The 16,853-nt window shown below is 33.0% G+C and overlaps 1 protein-coding gene across 2 annotated transcripts; it reads right to left on the bottom strand.

Annotated features, from left to right (window-relative positions):
- Nucleotides 1-1,188: 1,188 nt before the first annotated feature.
- Nucleotides 1,189-14,969, bottom strand: LOC146927166 (YCF20-like protein (DUF565)). Of its 2 annotated transcripts, none has more exons than XM_085700517.1 (3): nucleotides 14,791-14,969; nucleotides 12,519-12,730; nucleotides 1,189-2,648 (listed from the first exon to the last, which is right to left on the bottom strand). In XM_085700517.1, exons 2-3 carry the CDS (start codon nucleotides 12,689-12,691, stop codon nucleotides 2,258-2,260), a joined length of 564 nt encoding a protein of 187 aa, XP_085556643.1. In that variant the 5' UTR covers nucleotides 12,692-12,730; nucleotides 14,791-14,969; the 3' UTR covers nucleotides 1,189-2,257. The 2 variants fall into 2 exon arrangements, with proteins under 2 accessions (XP_085556643.1, XP_085556642.1); XM_085700516.1 differs by lacking the exon at nucleotides 1,189-2,648 and adding an exon at nucleotides 10,110-11,467.
- Nucleotides 14,970-16,853: the final 1,884 nt, after the last annotated feature.

Below are 16,853 nucleotides of genomic sequence, written 5' to 3' on the forward strand. Positions count from 1 at the left end.
TTTGGTTGTGAGCAGAACACATGTGATAGGGATGATTTTCTTGGGTAATAAGTGAGACTTGAGGGAAAGTATGAGAAAAACAATTCAAAAATAGAATGTACATACATACTAACTAACAAGCATCCAATGTCACGAGTCATATGCCTAATTGCCTATTCAAATTTAAAAGAAGGACAAATGAGATGAGAATGAATTTTGGTAATCAAAAGTTTATTATGATAGCTCCAATCCACAATGGACACGTGTCAATGAAAGGACTAATTTGAGACCTTTTAATTCCTTGGTCGCTAAGTATAAATATTATTATTATTTCATCTATTTCAAAATAAGTGTTACTTGGACATTTAGTCGGGTGCGGGTCCAAAACCTCAACCTAAACTAAACTGCAGATGCTATCACAAGGTCCGATTTCGTCCGCTTTACAAAATCAGTTTGATAATCTGGTGGTTTGTATGGCACACAACATGAACATAGCTTGATAAATAGACGGGATTAAAATTTGATAAATTATATCAACTATCTTAATTATTACTATGTACTACTAAGCTCAATAATACCATACACAAATTAACTTAGGATAGCTCATGATATTCCATAACTCAGATTACACATAACCAATTAACCAGGTCAGAGATCAAACATGACAAATTGCGCATATACAGCTTTCAATAGTCATAGCAATCTGTTCAAATAAACCAAAGGAATAGGAAGCAATAGTTCAAGTAATTTTAGACAAATCTTTTCTAGATTCCAACAGAGACAGCCAAATGTACTCACACAAAGAGATTTCAAGATAGGGTGTATTACTCCTTCTAGAGCGTCAGATTGCTCCGACAGACCAAAATGAATGGACAGCATGGTGCATTTTCCAGGCCAATAGTCAATAATCTATATCACCAGATTGATCCAACCGATTAGAGGGAGTGGAACTGGAAGGCATGGTACATTTCCCACGCCAACAGTCCATAATCCATTTCGAAATTTAGTTGTCTGATTCGATATATGCAAAAATCTTCACAACATTTATATATTCAAAAGCTGAATCTATATTAGTACAAATGCAATTGTTGTAAAGTTCTGCAAGACATTTATTTGTTGTGTAACAATTAGTTTTGAAAAATTTGTGTATTTCAATTAACAATGCCTTTACTGGGAATATTTAAGATATAATTAGCACAAATAATCAAATATTTCAAGTGCTGATTGCTTAACATAACATGATCCAAATTTACTATTGTAACTCCATCACATAATCAATAATTTGATATTACACCTTTACAATATCTTGAGATTCAAGTTTTAGTGAATTTGCAATTGTGATTAAATGTATATAACTTGGCCATCAAGCTTAGCTGATATTGACAAATGTACAGGTAAAAATGGTAAGTTTACATAAAAATGCAAATTCTTTTCCTTGATTACTCACAGTATATATATATATAGACATAATGAACAGTTTTTCAGAAGATTCACAAGCCTTGTACTGATATGAAAAAACAAATAAATGAATCAACAAATGCCACTATATGTAAAAAAATCTTGTACTTCTTGCAATAAAGATCATCCACAGTCACTTCTTCTCTGAAACTGTATTTGAGCTGAATTGCACAATTTGTATCGAACTAGGTCACAAGTAGAACAGAATCTCGAGTTTAACAAATACCATCATCTATGCAAGCAACACAACATAAACGTGAACATCTTCATGCTATCCAATTTGTCAAAACGCCACTGCATATTCAACACCAAGGAAAGGATCTCGCCAGCAAGGATCAGATGCCAAGACAAATATGAAAGGGTGGAACTTGGGAATGAGGAGATGATATCTCAAACTGAACAGAACTCAACGTAGATTTACTAGAAAAATTTAAAGTATATTGTTGTTTGTGTAAATGTCCTTTAATGTTCCCCATTCAAAGCCATTGCTAAGCCGATCATAAACACAGCTGCAGACTATGAAGCAACGACACAGACACTGGTAAAAATGTAAGGAAATAGTATAATTGAATGTAAATGTAACAACAGTGTCTTGTCGATGTTAGAGACTGGACGCGCCTTCAACAGATGATTAACCTTACACCACATGAGTGTCCTAGCTTATGATGAAAACCACCAAGTCAAATGCATAAAAAAAAATGCCAATGTTCTTCAATGCAATGACTAGGAGACGATTACATTAAAAATGCCAAGCAATGCAAAACCACTGAGAAATTCTGATTTTCATGGAAGATATTGCTTTATCCAATATAAAATCAAATTAATATTTGAATGAATCCAAGAAAAGTCCCAATGTAAGGCCAGCTTTCCAATAATTAAACACTGATATTAGGCTTTTGGTAAATAAAGGAAGAGAAGCACTGTACATGAGATCACCAATGCCTTCCACAACAACAACAGCTAAGGCAGCAGATAGAATATCCCAATCACCAGTTTGTCCAATAACAGTGGAAAAGGCAGTTGCACAATAAAATCCAACCAAGAAGAAAAGAAGCTTCATTGGAAGATTTTTCTTTACCTTCTCAATTTTAGAACCTAACGTGGTCTGAAACTCTCGAATCACTCTAATTATACGTGTCCTTCCGTTAGTTCCGTTTGAAGGACTGAAACTACTGTCGTTTATGCTGCTTCTCACTGACCAAGTCATCCTCCTAAAGTGGAATAAAAGGACTTGTTATCCCAAGACATGTTCAAACTTGCAATACATAATTCTATACATAAAATTGACTTATGATATTCACGCATAGAGTGTTGAGAGCAATGTTATAAATAGATGATGGCAGAACATATAGGAGCGCTAAAAGTTTGTTATGTGAAATAGCAGATAGCATTGAGGTCAAATAGAAGCTGAAATAAGTCAATTATCTATATATATAGTTGCATACAATATATAGTTTACTTATAATATAGACATGTTTAGTACACTGTCTGCAGAAAATAAATTAAGCACGTGAAGTTGAGTTTGACGATACCAATAAACTTTAGATAAATTTTCGGTTTAATATAAAACTTAATAATCTACTTAAAAGATAACGTTACGACCAGTTGAGAAGCTTCAATTTTATTTGAAGGATTTTCGGTTTGAAGATAACGTTCTAACTTTGCATATTTAAAAGACACAAAGATTGAAATGGATTTAAACAGTACTTCAATTCAAAATAAATCAAATAATTTTGTGCTTGAGTTAGTGGCTTCTTTTGGTTTGCTTTGGTTCGAGCTGGTTCATTTTGTGCTGCTGTTCCACCTTTTCTCCGTCTTTGAATTTGGCATCGGGATTTTGGTGGGCTGAGTTTGGACAGGTTTAGGTGTCTGGCCAGGTGGGTCGTGAGTTGAGGGGTGCCTTATGTATTTGTGTCGGGAGTCTGGCGGGCCGATCGCTTTTGATTCGAGATCGGGAGCTATTTTCTTTGATGCAGTTTTCTTTAAGCTTGTTGATGTCTCCTCCAACTTATTAGATGTTGAGTGGTGGTCGAATTTGATCGTTTGAAGCATCTTACCTTCGTCGGCTGCTTTTTTGATCCCTGTTGGTGGTGTTGGAAAATCGATTGTTGTTGATTTTATAATGGGTGTTTTGGTGTATTTTTATTTTCTTTTTGGTGTAATACTTGGGATATATTCCCCTATTTATATACTCCCTCCGGTCCTTATTATAAGAAAATTTTCAAAAATTTTTTTGGTCCTATTTATAAGAAAATGTCACAACTTTTAAGGTGTAGTTATTGTTTAAAAGACTTTTCTACCCTCATTTAATGATTCTCTTTTTAATATTAGTGGGTGTATTTAATGTTTCACAATTTTTTACGAGGGTATATTTGTAAAAATATTTAAAAAGTTATACTAATCAATAATTACATTGGTTTTGATGTTTTTTGGTTTTGTTTCTTATAATAAGGACCGGAGGGAGTAACTCCAAGCGTGTTATGGTATATCTGGTGCAAATAATCAATAATGTGAAGTTCCAGCTCTTTCAAGTTTATAAAGGAAACCTTGCCCATATTGCTCTGCACTATGTAGACTATGCATGTCAATGTTAATTGTATTTGACAAATGTGTTTCACCAAAGGAAAACCTTTACCATTCAATTTGTATCAACAATAAAAAAAGATAGTTTGCATGGCTAACAAGTAAACCAAAGATAATGGTCATTTGATCGAAGAATGGTTTATTTTTTTAGTATTTTATTTGTTTTACATGAATGGGAAGACAATGCATTGCATTAGATTCTTGGGTATCGAAAGAAACATTATGGTGTCTCGATATGCATTAAAACACGATGAAGATTAAAAAACCAATTTGTACGAAGTTAAGAAAAACAATGCACAAATTTCTAACACAAAAGTACCAATAATCACAATAAATCATGAGCATATCCAACCAAAATGGAAGAAAAGGAAGAAAAATCAGTAACATCAAGCAGAATAAGTTAAATGAGAAACATGGTAGAAAATATGGAGTGGTTGTCAACTAAGGAAAAATATAAAAACAATGTACCTAAAAAGACGTGAGTGAATGGATCAAGGACAAGCAACGCACACGGTGTAGCCAGGGTAAATGCACGTCCGCGCGAAGAGTACACACACTTTTGTATCAAAGATAATTCAACAATGAAATACATAGTTGACAATGTGGATAAAATTCTAAGCTTTGTTTGCTTTCTCAACTTCAAAGAGTTAGAATTTCTCAATTTTGATTTTTAGTAGGTATGACATGTCTGCTTGCGGTTAATTCCTATGGAAAGCTTAGTATCATTAAAGTCACGAATTATGTCGAACAAAACTATCTTATATATGTTTTAATGGTTAATAGGCTTTGGTACATTGTGAAAATTTATGTTGACAAATGTGGCACTATGAAAGAAATTGTGCTAAGAGACAAGAGTTCAAGTGCTCAAACTGACATGCCCAAAAAAAATTTGAATTTATTTCTTTGAAGACTTTGATGTTAGACCATTTTCACACACTTTACAATTTCTACTTTAACGCTAGATCATAAGAGCATAAATTGTAAGGTGCGTACAAATGGTTAAAACTTCAAAATCTTCGTAAAAAGTTAAATCAATTTTTTAATTAATCATGTCATTGTATGTACTTGAATTATTCTACCTTAATACATTATCTCTCAGAAAACTACATCTATGAACAAAAATCTCAACATGTTTCGAAAGTCACTTCACCACTAAGGCAGATATAATGTATTTTAAATGAAGCAAAAAGTGACTTTAATAATTTTGTGCTTTCGTAATTAACTAACTCGAAGTGTGTTGTGGTATATCTGGTGCATATAATTCTTTCAAGTTTATAAAGGAAACCTTGCCCATATTGCATTGTACTATGTAGAGTATGCATGTCAATATGTTAATTGTATTTGACAAATGTGTTTCACCAAAGGAAATCCTTTACCATACAATTGGCATCAACAATAAAGAAAAAATGTTCAACAAGATAACAACACAGCACAAGCAACCAAAGATAGTTTGCATTGCTAACAAGTAAACCAAAGATAATGCTCATTTGATTGAAGAATGGTTTATTTTTCGAGTATTTTATTTATTTTACATGAATGGGAATGCAAGGCATTAGATTCTTGGGTATCGAAACAAACATTATGGTGTCTCAATATGCGTTAATTTTCTAACTAAATCAAATTCTCAATTGTCTTCATATAACTTCCATCTTTCCACTTGACGTAACCAAAAATTCCTTCACGTTTAAATCATTAGAATTGAAAGAAAAAAAATAACATTCTACATAAAACATGATGAAGAGTAAAAAACTAATTTGTACAAAGTTAAGAAAAACGATGCACAAATTTCTAACACAAAAGTACTATTAATCACAATAAATCATGAGCATATCCAACCAAAATGGAAGAAAAGGAAGAAAAATCAGTAAAATCAAACAGAAGAAGTTAATTGAGAAACATGGTAGAAAACACGGAGTGGTTATCAACTAAGAAAAAAAAGAAAAACAATGTACCAAAAAAGACGTGAGTGAAGGGATCAAGGACAAGCGACACACACGGCTTAGCAAGGGAAAATGCCCCGCGCGAAGATCACGCACACTTTTGTATCAAAGTTAATTCAACAATGAAATAAATAGTTGACAATGTTGATAAGATTCTAAGCTTTAATTGCTTTCTCAACTTCTAAGAGTTTTTCAATATTGATTTTCAATAGATATGACATGTCCGCTTGCGGTTAATTCCTTTGGGAAGCTTAGTATTATTAAAGTCACTAATTATGTCAGACTAAAATATCTTATATATGTTTAAACAGTTAAAGGCCTTTCGTATATTGTGAATATTTATGTTCACAAATGTAGTACTTTTAAAGAAATTGTGCCAAGAGACAATAGTTCGAGTGCACAGTTTAACATGCAAATCTAAAAAATTGAATTCATTTCTGTAAAGATTTTGACGTTAGACCATTTTAACACATTTCACAATTTCAACTCTAATGCTAGATCATAAGAGCGGATATATTTTCAAATAATTTTGCACAATTTCACAATTTTGACGTTTGGGCCTTTTCAAATAATTTTGCTATATATTCACCCTAAAATCCAAATATTTCTATATACACCCCCCACCTTAAGAAAAATTTGGGCCCCTACAGGCAAGAGCCCTAGGCCGTCGCACGCGCGGCCTATGCCCTAGGGCCGGCCATGTTCTTCTCCTCTATACCTTGTTTGTATAGTAGTAGAATTCAAGGTTATACTGGTACCAAAAAAAAAAAAAGAATTCAAGGTTATATAGACCACATTTTGATAAAGAGAATGCCAAAATTAAATGAGGGTTGTGTAAATGAAGAATCATACTTCTCACATATTAGTAGAGGAGAGGCAGAGATTAGGTGAGAACTAAGAAGAGAAAATGAGATTTTGATTGTGTTTGTTTTGTAGTGAGCATAACAAAATAAAATTGATATGTATGATTAGGTTGGAATGTTTTATTCCCGGGAGTGGCATTTAATTCCCTAGCTACGCGAAAACCCCACTATGTCCCCTACCTTCATGTTTTTCAACCGCCAATTACCTTCTCCATTTACTGAACGTGTTGAATTGTTCACATACTTTTCAGCAAGATTTTTTTTTTTTTTAAGGATCTACATCAAGGCATAGTTATGGTCTATTCAATCCGTTTAATATTTCTTTTATGTCTATTCAACTTTTCAACAATATTTTTTCTATTCTATCAATCAACTATATGAAAAAAAAAATCATTTTTATGGTGCATCCCAAATGCTTCAAGTTATAATGGAAAAAAAAAATCAAAATAATTTGGAAATAAGGTAGGGGTATTTTTGTAACTGTAACATGTTTTTATAGGAATATATATTCCAAAATAAACACTAATTAGCTGTTTTTGTGAATTTTTAAACAAAATTCTCAGGGATTTAGAATACAAACCAAACACTTATTTTCAAAATTTTCAGGAATAAACTTGCCACTAATTTATTCTCGATAAGTTATTGCTAGGAATAATCTGTGAATCTCTAAAACAAACGCCTATACAATACAAGCCACTCTTTGCAGAACACAACGTTACGCTCTGAAAAAAAGAAGAAAAAAAAAACTAATAGCTCGAATGCATTTTTCTACACTATTTTCATTTTTATGAAGTTTTTTATTTTAAAATTTATCTTTTCAATCTCTCATCCCAAATTTTCTAATTTTTTTTATCTTCGGTCCTTGTTAAGGTTAACTTTGATGACGAGTTCAAGTTATTAACGACGTGGAGAGAACATGTGGGCATATTGAATTAGTGATTTGTCCACATGTAATCTGTCATGTCATTAATAATTTTGATCTGCGATCAAAGTTGACTCCAAATTAGAGTAATGATCAAAAGTTAGAAAAATATGAATAAAAAATTGTTAAGGTGAATTTTAAAATAGAGATACAAAAACTTCAAAAAAATAAAAATAGGGTATCAAAAATGTACCAACTAACTTTAATGTTCAAAATAAAAATAAGATTTTTCCTCCTTTATAATTTTTTCCTGATTTAATCATTTATGATATAAAATGTCTATATTGTATTCCTTTTTTAAAGGATTTTTTCAATGAAATTTAAGATTCTAAGTTTATATGATGAAGAATTGAGTTTGTTTACAACTATGCTGATTTAAGTTTTTTTTAGTTTTTTTTTAATAAAAATGGATAATGATGTTGACATTTCATAACATAAGGATTTAATCGAAAAAATAAAATAAAATAAAGTACGTAAGTATTATCTGCAATCAAGTTAAAAGATGAATTGTGTAATTTTACCGAAAAGATAAGATAAGAAATAAAACCCTATGTAGTGAAAGCAAACGAAGAGAACGAAGGAAAAAGAAAGACCATTGATGTGGAGATCGCTGGATCTTTGACGGTGGCCGTGCGCGGCTAAACGAGGAGGATCGGCAGTTTAAGTGGTGGATTTTTTTTTAATTGATGTGGTGTATGAGAGGAACAAGTGTAATTCTTTTTGCTACTCTTCTTCTCTACCCTTCCTTGCCTCTCCTATTTTTATATCAGTAGAATTCTAGACTTTATGCCACACTTTTATGAAGAACATGCCAACTAACTGTGTACTGAGAACAAAAAATGAGTTTGTTTATGAGTGTTTGTTTGTTTGCGAGCAGAAGACATGTGATAGGCATGATTTTCTTGGGTGCGAAATGAGACGTAAGGGAAAGTATGAGAAAAACAGTTCAAAAATAGAATGCACATACTCACAAACAAGCCTCCAATGTCATGAGTCATGTGCCTATTCAAATTCAAAAGAAGGACAAATGAGATGAGAATGAGTTTTGCTAATCAAAGGGTTATTGTGATAGCTCCAATCGTGTTAATGGAAGGACTAATTTGAGACCCGTTAATTCCTCGTACGCTAATTATAAATATTATTGTTACTATTTCATCTATACCAAAATAAGTGTTACTTGGACATTCAGTCGGGTGCGGGTCTAACACCTCGACAAAAACTAAACCACAAATGCCATCACAAGGTCCGATTTCGTCCGCTTTACAAAATCAGTTTGATAATCTGGTGGTTTGTATGGCACACAAGAGGATCATAGCTTGATAAATAGACAGGATTAAAATTTGATAAATTATATCAACTATTTTAATTATGTACTACTAAGTTCAATAATACCATACACAAATTAACTTAGGATAGCTCATAATATTCCATAACTCAGATTACACATAACCAATTTTTTTTTTTTTTTTTGATCAAGTACACATAACCAATTAACCAGGTCATAGATAGAACTTCAAATATCAAACATGACAAATTGCGCATATACAGCTTTCAATAGTCATCGCAAATCTTTTCAAATAAACCAAAAGAATAGGAAGCAATAGTTCAGGTAATTTTACACAAATCTTTACTAGATTCCAACAGAGACAGCCAAATGTACTCACACAAGGAGATTTCAAGATAGGGTCTATTACTCCTTCTAGAGCGTCAGATTGCTCCGACGGACCAAAATGAATGGACAGCATGGTGCATTTTCCAGGCCAATAGTCAATAATCTATATCCCCAGATTGATCCAACCGATTAGAGGGAGTGGAACTGGAAGTCATGGTACATTTCCCACGCCAACAGTCCATAATCAATTTCAAAATTTAGTTGTCTGATTCGATATATGCAAAAATCTTCACAACATTTATATATTAAAAAGTTGAATCTATATTAGTACAAATGCAATTGTTGTAAAGTTCTGCAAGACATTTATTTGTTGTGTAACAATTAGTTTTGAAAAATTTGTGTATTTCAATTTACAATGCCTTTACTGGGAAGATTTAAGATATAATTAGCACAAATAATCAAATGTTTCAAGTGCTGATTGCTTAACATAACATGATCCAAATTTACTATTGTAACTCCATCACATAATCAATAATTTGATATCAGACAACTTAGATTACAACTTTACTATATCAGTAAGATTAGGCGGTCAAAAATGCAATTACTGCTGTGTATCCGATTCCACATAACATCTAGCATTACTGTTGTCTCATTTCAAAATAATTTGCTGATATTACTCTTTTTCCCGAGGGAATGATGAAGGGGAGTAAGGTCACAGAAATCTTGACATTCAAGTTTTAGTAAATTTGCAATTGTGATTAAATTTAAATGTATATAACTTGGCCATCAAGTTTAGCTGAAATTGTCAAATGTACACATAAAAATGGTAAGTTTACATAAAAATGCAAATTCTTTTCCTTGATTACTCACAGTATATATAAACATAATGAACAGCTTTTCAGAAGATTCACAAGCCTTGTACTGATATGAAAAAACAAATAAATGAATCAACAAATGACACTATATGTTGTTGTTGATGGAACCTGGAAGACATGCACCTGATTTATTGTTAAAAATCTTGTACTTCTTGCAATAAAGATCATCCACAATCACTTCTCTGAAGTTGTATTTGAGCTGAATTGCACAATTTGTATCGAATTAGGCCACAAGTAGAACAACAGCTCGAGTTTAACAAATACCAACATATATACAAGCAACACAACATAAACGTGAACATCTTCCTGCTCCAATTTGTCAAAACGCCACTGCATATTGAACGACAAGGAAAGGATCTTGCCAGCAAGGATCCGATGCCAAGACGTATATGAAATATGGAACTTGGGATGAGGGAGATGATTTCTCAAACTGAACAGAACTCAATGGAGATTTACTTGAACAATTTAAACTATGTTGTTGAATGTGCCCAATGTCCTTTGATGTTCCCCATTCAAAGCCGTTGTTAAGCTGATCGTAAATACAATAACAGACTATGAAGCATTGACACAGAGACGACACCGGTAGTAAATTGAGAAAATAGTATAATTCAATGTAACTACATGTGTTAGTGTCATCATGGTGTCAGACACCGGATACACCTTCAATCTGACGAGTTGGTGCTACATAGATTACAAATGATTAACCTTCAAACAACTCGCATGTCCTCGCATTGTGATGAAAAATCACTGAGTAGACTGCGTAAAAAACGCCAACTCATGAAAAAGCAGTGAGAAATTCTGATTTTCATGGAGGGTATCATTGCATATCCAATATAAAATCAAATTAATATTTGAATGAATCCAAGAAAAGTCCCAATGTAAGGCCAGCTTTCCAATAATTAAACACTGATATTAGGCTTTTGGTAAATAGAGGAAGAGAAGCACTGTACATGAGAGCACCAATGCCTTCCACAACAACAACAGCTAAGGCAGCAGATAGAATATCCCAATCACCAGTTTGTCCAATAACGGTGGAAAAGGCAGTTGCACAATAAAATCCAACCAAGAAGAAAAGAAGCTTCATTGGAAGATTTTTCTTTACCTTCTCAATTTTAGAACCTAACGTGGTTTGAAACTCTCGAATCACTCTAATTATACGTGTCCTTCCGTTAGTTCCGTTTGAAGGACTGAAACTGCTGTCGTTTACGCTGCTTCTCACTGACCAAGTCATCCTCCTGAAGTGGAATAAAAGGACTTTCAAACTTAAAAATATATGATTTTATTCATATAATTGACTTATGATATTCACGCACAGAGTGTTGAGAACAATGTTATCAATAACGGATGGCATAAGCAAACTCATCAATATTAATAAAAAAATCCTAAAAATCTATTTTTTTCCATTATTGTTGCTACATTTGGTAGCAGAAATTGGAATAGCGGTCGCTGTAGCCCTAGTAGCAAAATAAAGACAGTGTCGCAGTTTTTATAGCAGAATCAGCAAAATCTGCTATGCTATAGTGATAATATCGCGGCTATTTGAGAACACTCGATGAGTATTTCAAACAGCATGCATACAGGTGAAAAACACATGAACATGTTCATATTTATATCCCTAAATATAACTGTAAAATATCAACCTTTCTGAATCATATAACAATGCTAACCTAAACTTATCCTTTAAGAATAAAATCTTTTGAAAAAACACAAACGTGACATTGTTTATAATTTTTACATCAAATTGAATATATCCAGATTTTAGTAATCAAACATACTACATCCATCATGCGAAAAAAACTTCCAGCATTTTAAAGATACTCTTATCGGGTGTTGTCAATCGCGGATTTTTTCACATTCTGCGACACTACGGTGCTATATTGCTTCTGTAGCCGCTATTTGATCACACTTCGTACTAATAGTGTGTCGTAGAATAATAGTTATTTGTTCAAATTTTGTTATCCTATAGGGGCACCATAGCTGGTATTTGACAACAATGGTCTTATGATCATCTGTTTTGGTGCTTAAAGACCTAAACATAACCCTTTGTTATCAATTTAATTACTTAATTACACCTAGCCAATAAAACACAAGTATAGAACTATCTAACAATGAAGACAAGTTTAAACTAATAATGATATATCACACAACCTACATCTCAAGTTCCGTATATGGGCTGATTTGCTACAGAACTTCTAACTATGCAATAAATACTTAAATCTATGTCATTACATGTCTTAGGTCTTATGAAGATTAGATTATCATAAGCAGAAACTGCAACTGACTTACTTGAAACCGACCATTAAACAAGGCTGAGCAAAATGAAAGGAGAAACATGGAGATAGCTTCTGGCCAAATGCAGTTTTGTAAAAGAATGCAGCAAGACCAACTTCAGAAACTCTCGAACTAATATAATCAAGAGATATAACTTTGGAACTTGTCATACAATTGGATAACATCATTTAGCTGGAACTCGGAAACAGCATGCAGAGTCCTCACTCCTGCAGAAGATGCATAATGTAAGAAACATCAATAGGCAAAATACTCCTTGATGCAAAGAACGACGGCACGTGGAACCTTGAATAATTAAAATGCTCTAAATGAAATATCATTATATGGTATACAATTAAGGAACCATTATAAAACTAGGAATTACCATTCATGTGAGTTTCTAACTTAAAAAAGTTGCATGGAGAAATAGACACAAAAACTATGCAGGGCTTCACAAATTATGTTAGGGATCCACCTGTTTGGTATTTCTGAATGTTTATTACTGATTATTTACAAAGAAATATTGTTTTGAAAAATGTTCTATGAAAAAACTCCCTTATATGGCTGAAACTTTATATTTTAGGTGAATCCACATGTCTCCTCCCGTTGGAGGCAATCTTGTTGAAGGAGTTATAGGACACTAAATCAGTGTCTCTTCTACTCCCGTTGGAGGCAATCTCGGTGAAGGAGTTATATGACACTAAATCGGTGTCTCTTCTATATGGGTTCAAAGTTCGAACATAGTTCATCACATAGTAGTCAATAGCGGCCAATAGCAGCGCTATAGCGGCCGCGCGTTGCGGTGCGGTGCTGGAGCAAGCCATAGCGTTGCGGTGTGAGATAGCGGCGCAACGCTTCGTAGCGGTTTTGCTGTTTAGAACCGCTATTTCATTTTAAGAGAAAATACAAAATTGTCCTTGGTTTTTTTAAAAAAAAAACAAGGGTGTTTTTGACATTTTCATCAAACCCTAAAAAGTTCAGCTTCTCTCTTCCTTCTTTCATTCTTACGCAAAACGGCGTTTTTCTGCAAAACGCATCTTCTCTTCTGCTGTTCTGTGAAACTTCTTCACCTCTGCTGTAAATCTTCCTCTACTTTGTCGCGTTTGCTCTGTTATCCTATTATTTTTTTGTTTAACAATCTCAAACTCTGTTGTCCTGTTACTTTTTTGTTCTAGTTTTCTTTGTTATTATTGATTCCAAACTCCATTCTGCTCTCTCTTTTCTGTTCGTAGTTTGTACAAACAATCCTCAGTTTTGTTCATATAAAACTCTATTCTGCTCTCTATGAAATAGCGGTCATAGCGCTATGCGCTATCCCGCTATAGCATTTTTGGGGTCGGCCGCTACGCGCCGCTATCCGCTATTAACTACTATGGTTCATCACGTTGTGGAGACTATAGCCCCATCTGTTAGACTCAACTACCATCAGTAGCAGATGCTCCGCATTGCACCACCACTATAGTATACGATAATTTGAACAAATTGTTGCTGTTCCTCTGTACGCTATTTGGTACAGAGAGGCGATGTAGGACTGTAGCATAGTGGAATCCACACAAACCGTTATTTTCCACAATTGACAAGAACAACAACTAAGTCTTATCCCACTAAGTCGGGTCGACTACATGAATCAAAAGACGCCATAATGTTCTATCAAATACAATATTTCTTTCCAACTCATTAACATCTAGATCTTTCTTAATAGTTTCTCTTATAGTTTTTCTAGGTCTTCTCTCCATAAGTTCTACTTTCCTTATTACAGAATCCACATGTCTTCTCTCTACATGCCGAAACCACCTAAGCCTATTCATGTCATAGAGATTAGACAAAGTTTCGACTGCCTAACACAACCCTCACCTTTTAATTCCGTAATTGACGATATCGTTTGAAAATTAGCTGAGTGGAACACACATTTGTAATTGTATCTTCATGACAGAAACAACAAACATAACATAACATAACTAACTCAATTTCAACCAAACAAATCCTTTAAATGTGTCATCCTCATTGATAGATTATTATGACATATGATTTCAATGTAAACTTTTGGTCATTGTTATATTCATAGTACACCTATGATAAAACTAAATAAACAAAACATAAAAAACCAATATGGGTTTTGTCAATTATCAATAAAAATAACAATATAAAAATACTCAGATGATAAAAAACTGAAATTTAAAACGAAATGAAACAGAAATCTATGAAACAAGATGAAAACAGAAAAGGGGTGTTTCTGAAACAAAAAAAGTTAAAGACTTTGAAAAGTGAAGATAGAAGAAAATAAACTTACTTTGTATTAGAGTGAAGTTGGAGTGAGAAGGGGTTGTTCTTGTACTTGTTGTTTCAACAAAACCTTGTTTGAGTTGGAAGCTTATTATCATTTCCGAAGAAAAACATAGTCATAGGTTTCAGGAGAGTGTGTGTGTGTGTGTTATGTTCAACTTGAATGTCGATGCTGTTGTTGTGGCAATGTGGGTTGGGGTGTGTCACCATTTGCCCTTTCATAACTTTCTTTTTTATTTTTTTACAAAAATTTAGTTTTCTATTCTTTTTTATTTTTTCACCAAAAACTTTGTTTTTTATTCTTTAAATTACTTTATTTAATAAGTTATTCGATAAACTTAAAACATGAATTTCTTTTTCTTTTTATAAAAAAGATTGGAGGGACTATTTATGTTGTATTTACCAAGCTTATAAAATGTTTATTAAAACAAATTCATTAGTTGTTTGTAAAAAAAAAAAAAAAAACGTAGTTTTGCCCTAAAATTCAAAAAAAACTACGTAGCCTATATATATTTTGTTCAATTTTTGGAGGAGAGTCAAAATTGACTTTAAAGGTATAGATTGCTTTTGACATGTTTGATTTTTTTTTTTATAGTAGAATTGATTTTGACTCCATGATTAATTTTAATTTTCTTTTACGCAAGAGTTTATAATTGGTTTTTATACTCAAATTTTTTATTCAATCTACTCTTACATGAAAGTATTTAAACATATACCACAATACATTTGTTGATGGCAGTTGAAATTAGTTCAGTGTGACTGAGTTTCCTCAATTGTGGTTCCATTTGCTTCAAGCAATTGACGCTAAGGGGGAAGCTATGTCCCTTAGCTTTGGGTCCTCTAACTTATCTAGTAGAGCGTTAGATAGGATTGTTTTTGTGATTAGCTACACTAAAAAATGCATAAATAAATAAAAAAGATAAAGAGATAAATATTGCAATATAAGCTTGTTTGATTGATTGGATTTGTTGATTACAATGTATGAACAAAGTATTTGTAGTCTGGCTATTGTCTATTAACCAAACGACGTGGCCTACAGTGATTAAACCTCCATTCGGCTAATTTCACATGTGTCGCATAATAAACCCCTTGTTAATGGGATTGCAGCGCCCTACATTCGACTTCAATCTCATTTCCACAAATTCTTTCAGATTCGTAACGGGTCAATGGCTAGTAAAGTCTCATAACAAGTGTTTGATCTGACCATTGATGAAACGTCGTTCGCAACGGCCACTCTATCACTCTCCATCGGCTCCTTTGTGGAGCCTATAAGAACCACCATTCACCACAATGCAAGGTACACAATCTTTTTCACTTGATATCTCTCACTCTTTACTCTCTCATTGACGTGAGTGTTGGAGTTTTTGCAGGTTCCACCCCCCAACACTCATCTCGACGAACGTTGTTCAAGCTCAATCAATCAATCTCGATCACGTAAAACCAACATCCTTTTGATTTAAATGCATTTTTTTTACATGAATCTGAAACAAAATTTTGGTCACTTTATTTTACCAAATCATAATTTTGATTCTTCCATTTTATTTTTCACAAATTTGATCTCCTTACTTACTATTTTCATAATTTTTTTGGTTTCATATTTTCGTAAGTTAAACACCGCACTTTTTTGGTCCTCAAACTAGGAGGACTTTGGGCACTTTTTGTCCCTTTTGAGAATCAAAAGAATGAAAAATCCTCAAAGTAAATAGATCAAAAGTGTAGTTAAAAAAATGCAAAGATGAAACTGTAAAAAATAATACGAGGTGAGACTTCCACAGAGCTGAAGTATCGGAGGAGAGATCTTTTTCCTTTCTAATCTAATCGATGTGTAATTAAGGGGATAAAATCAATATCAACATAATTCATACATGAACAAATATTATATGATATGTACTTAGGTCTTGCTTGCATAAACATTTTAATTAAACATTCATTTTATAAGCCTATAAACACCTATAAAGTGTTTATGTATAAACTATTTCCAAAACGAAAAGTAAAATAAAGTCAGATTAAGATAATAAGATGTTTTTATATCCTATTTTGGAGAATTTATGGACATGTCGTAAGTTATTT

Source organism: Medicago sativa, chromosome 4 (genome assembly GCF_051527215.1).
Source record: "Medicago sativa cultivar Bolivia chromosome 4, Bolivia_mono, whole genome shotgun sequence".
Lineage (NCBI taxonomy): Eukaryota > Viridiplantae > Streptophyta > Magnoliopsida > Fabales > Fabaceae > Medicago > Medicago sativa.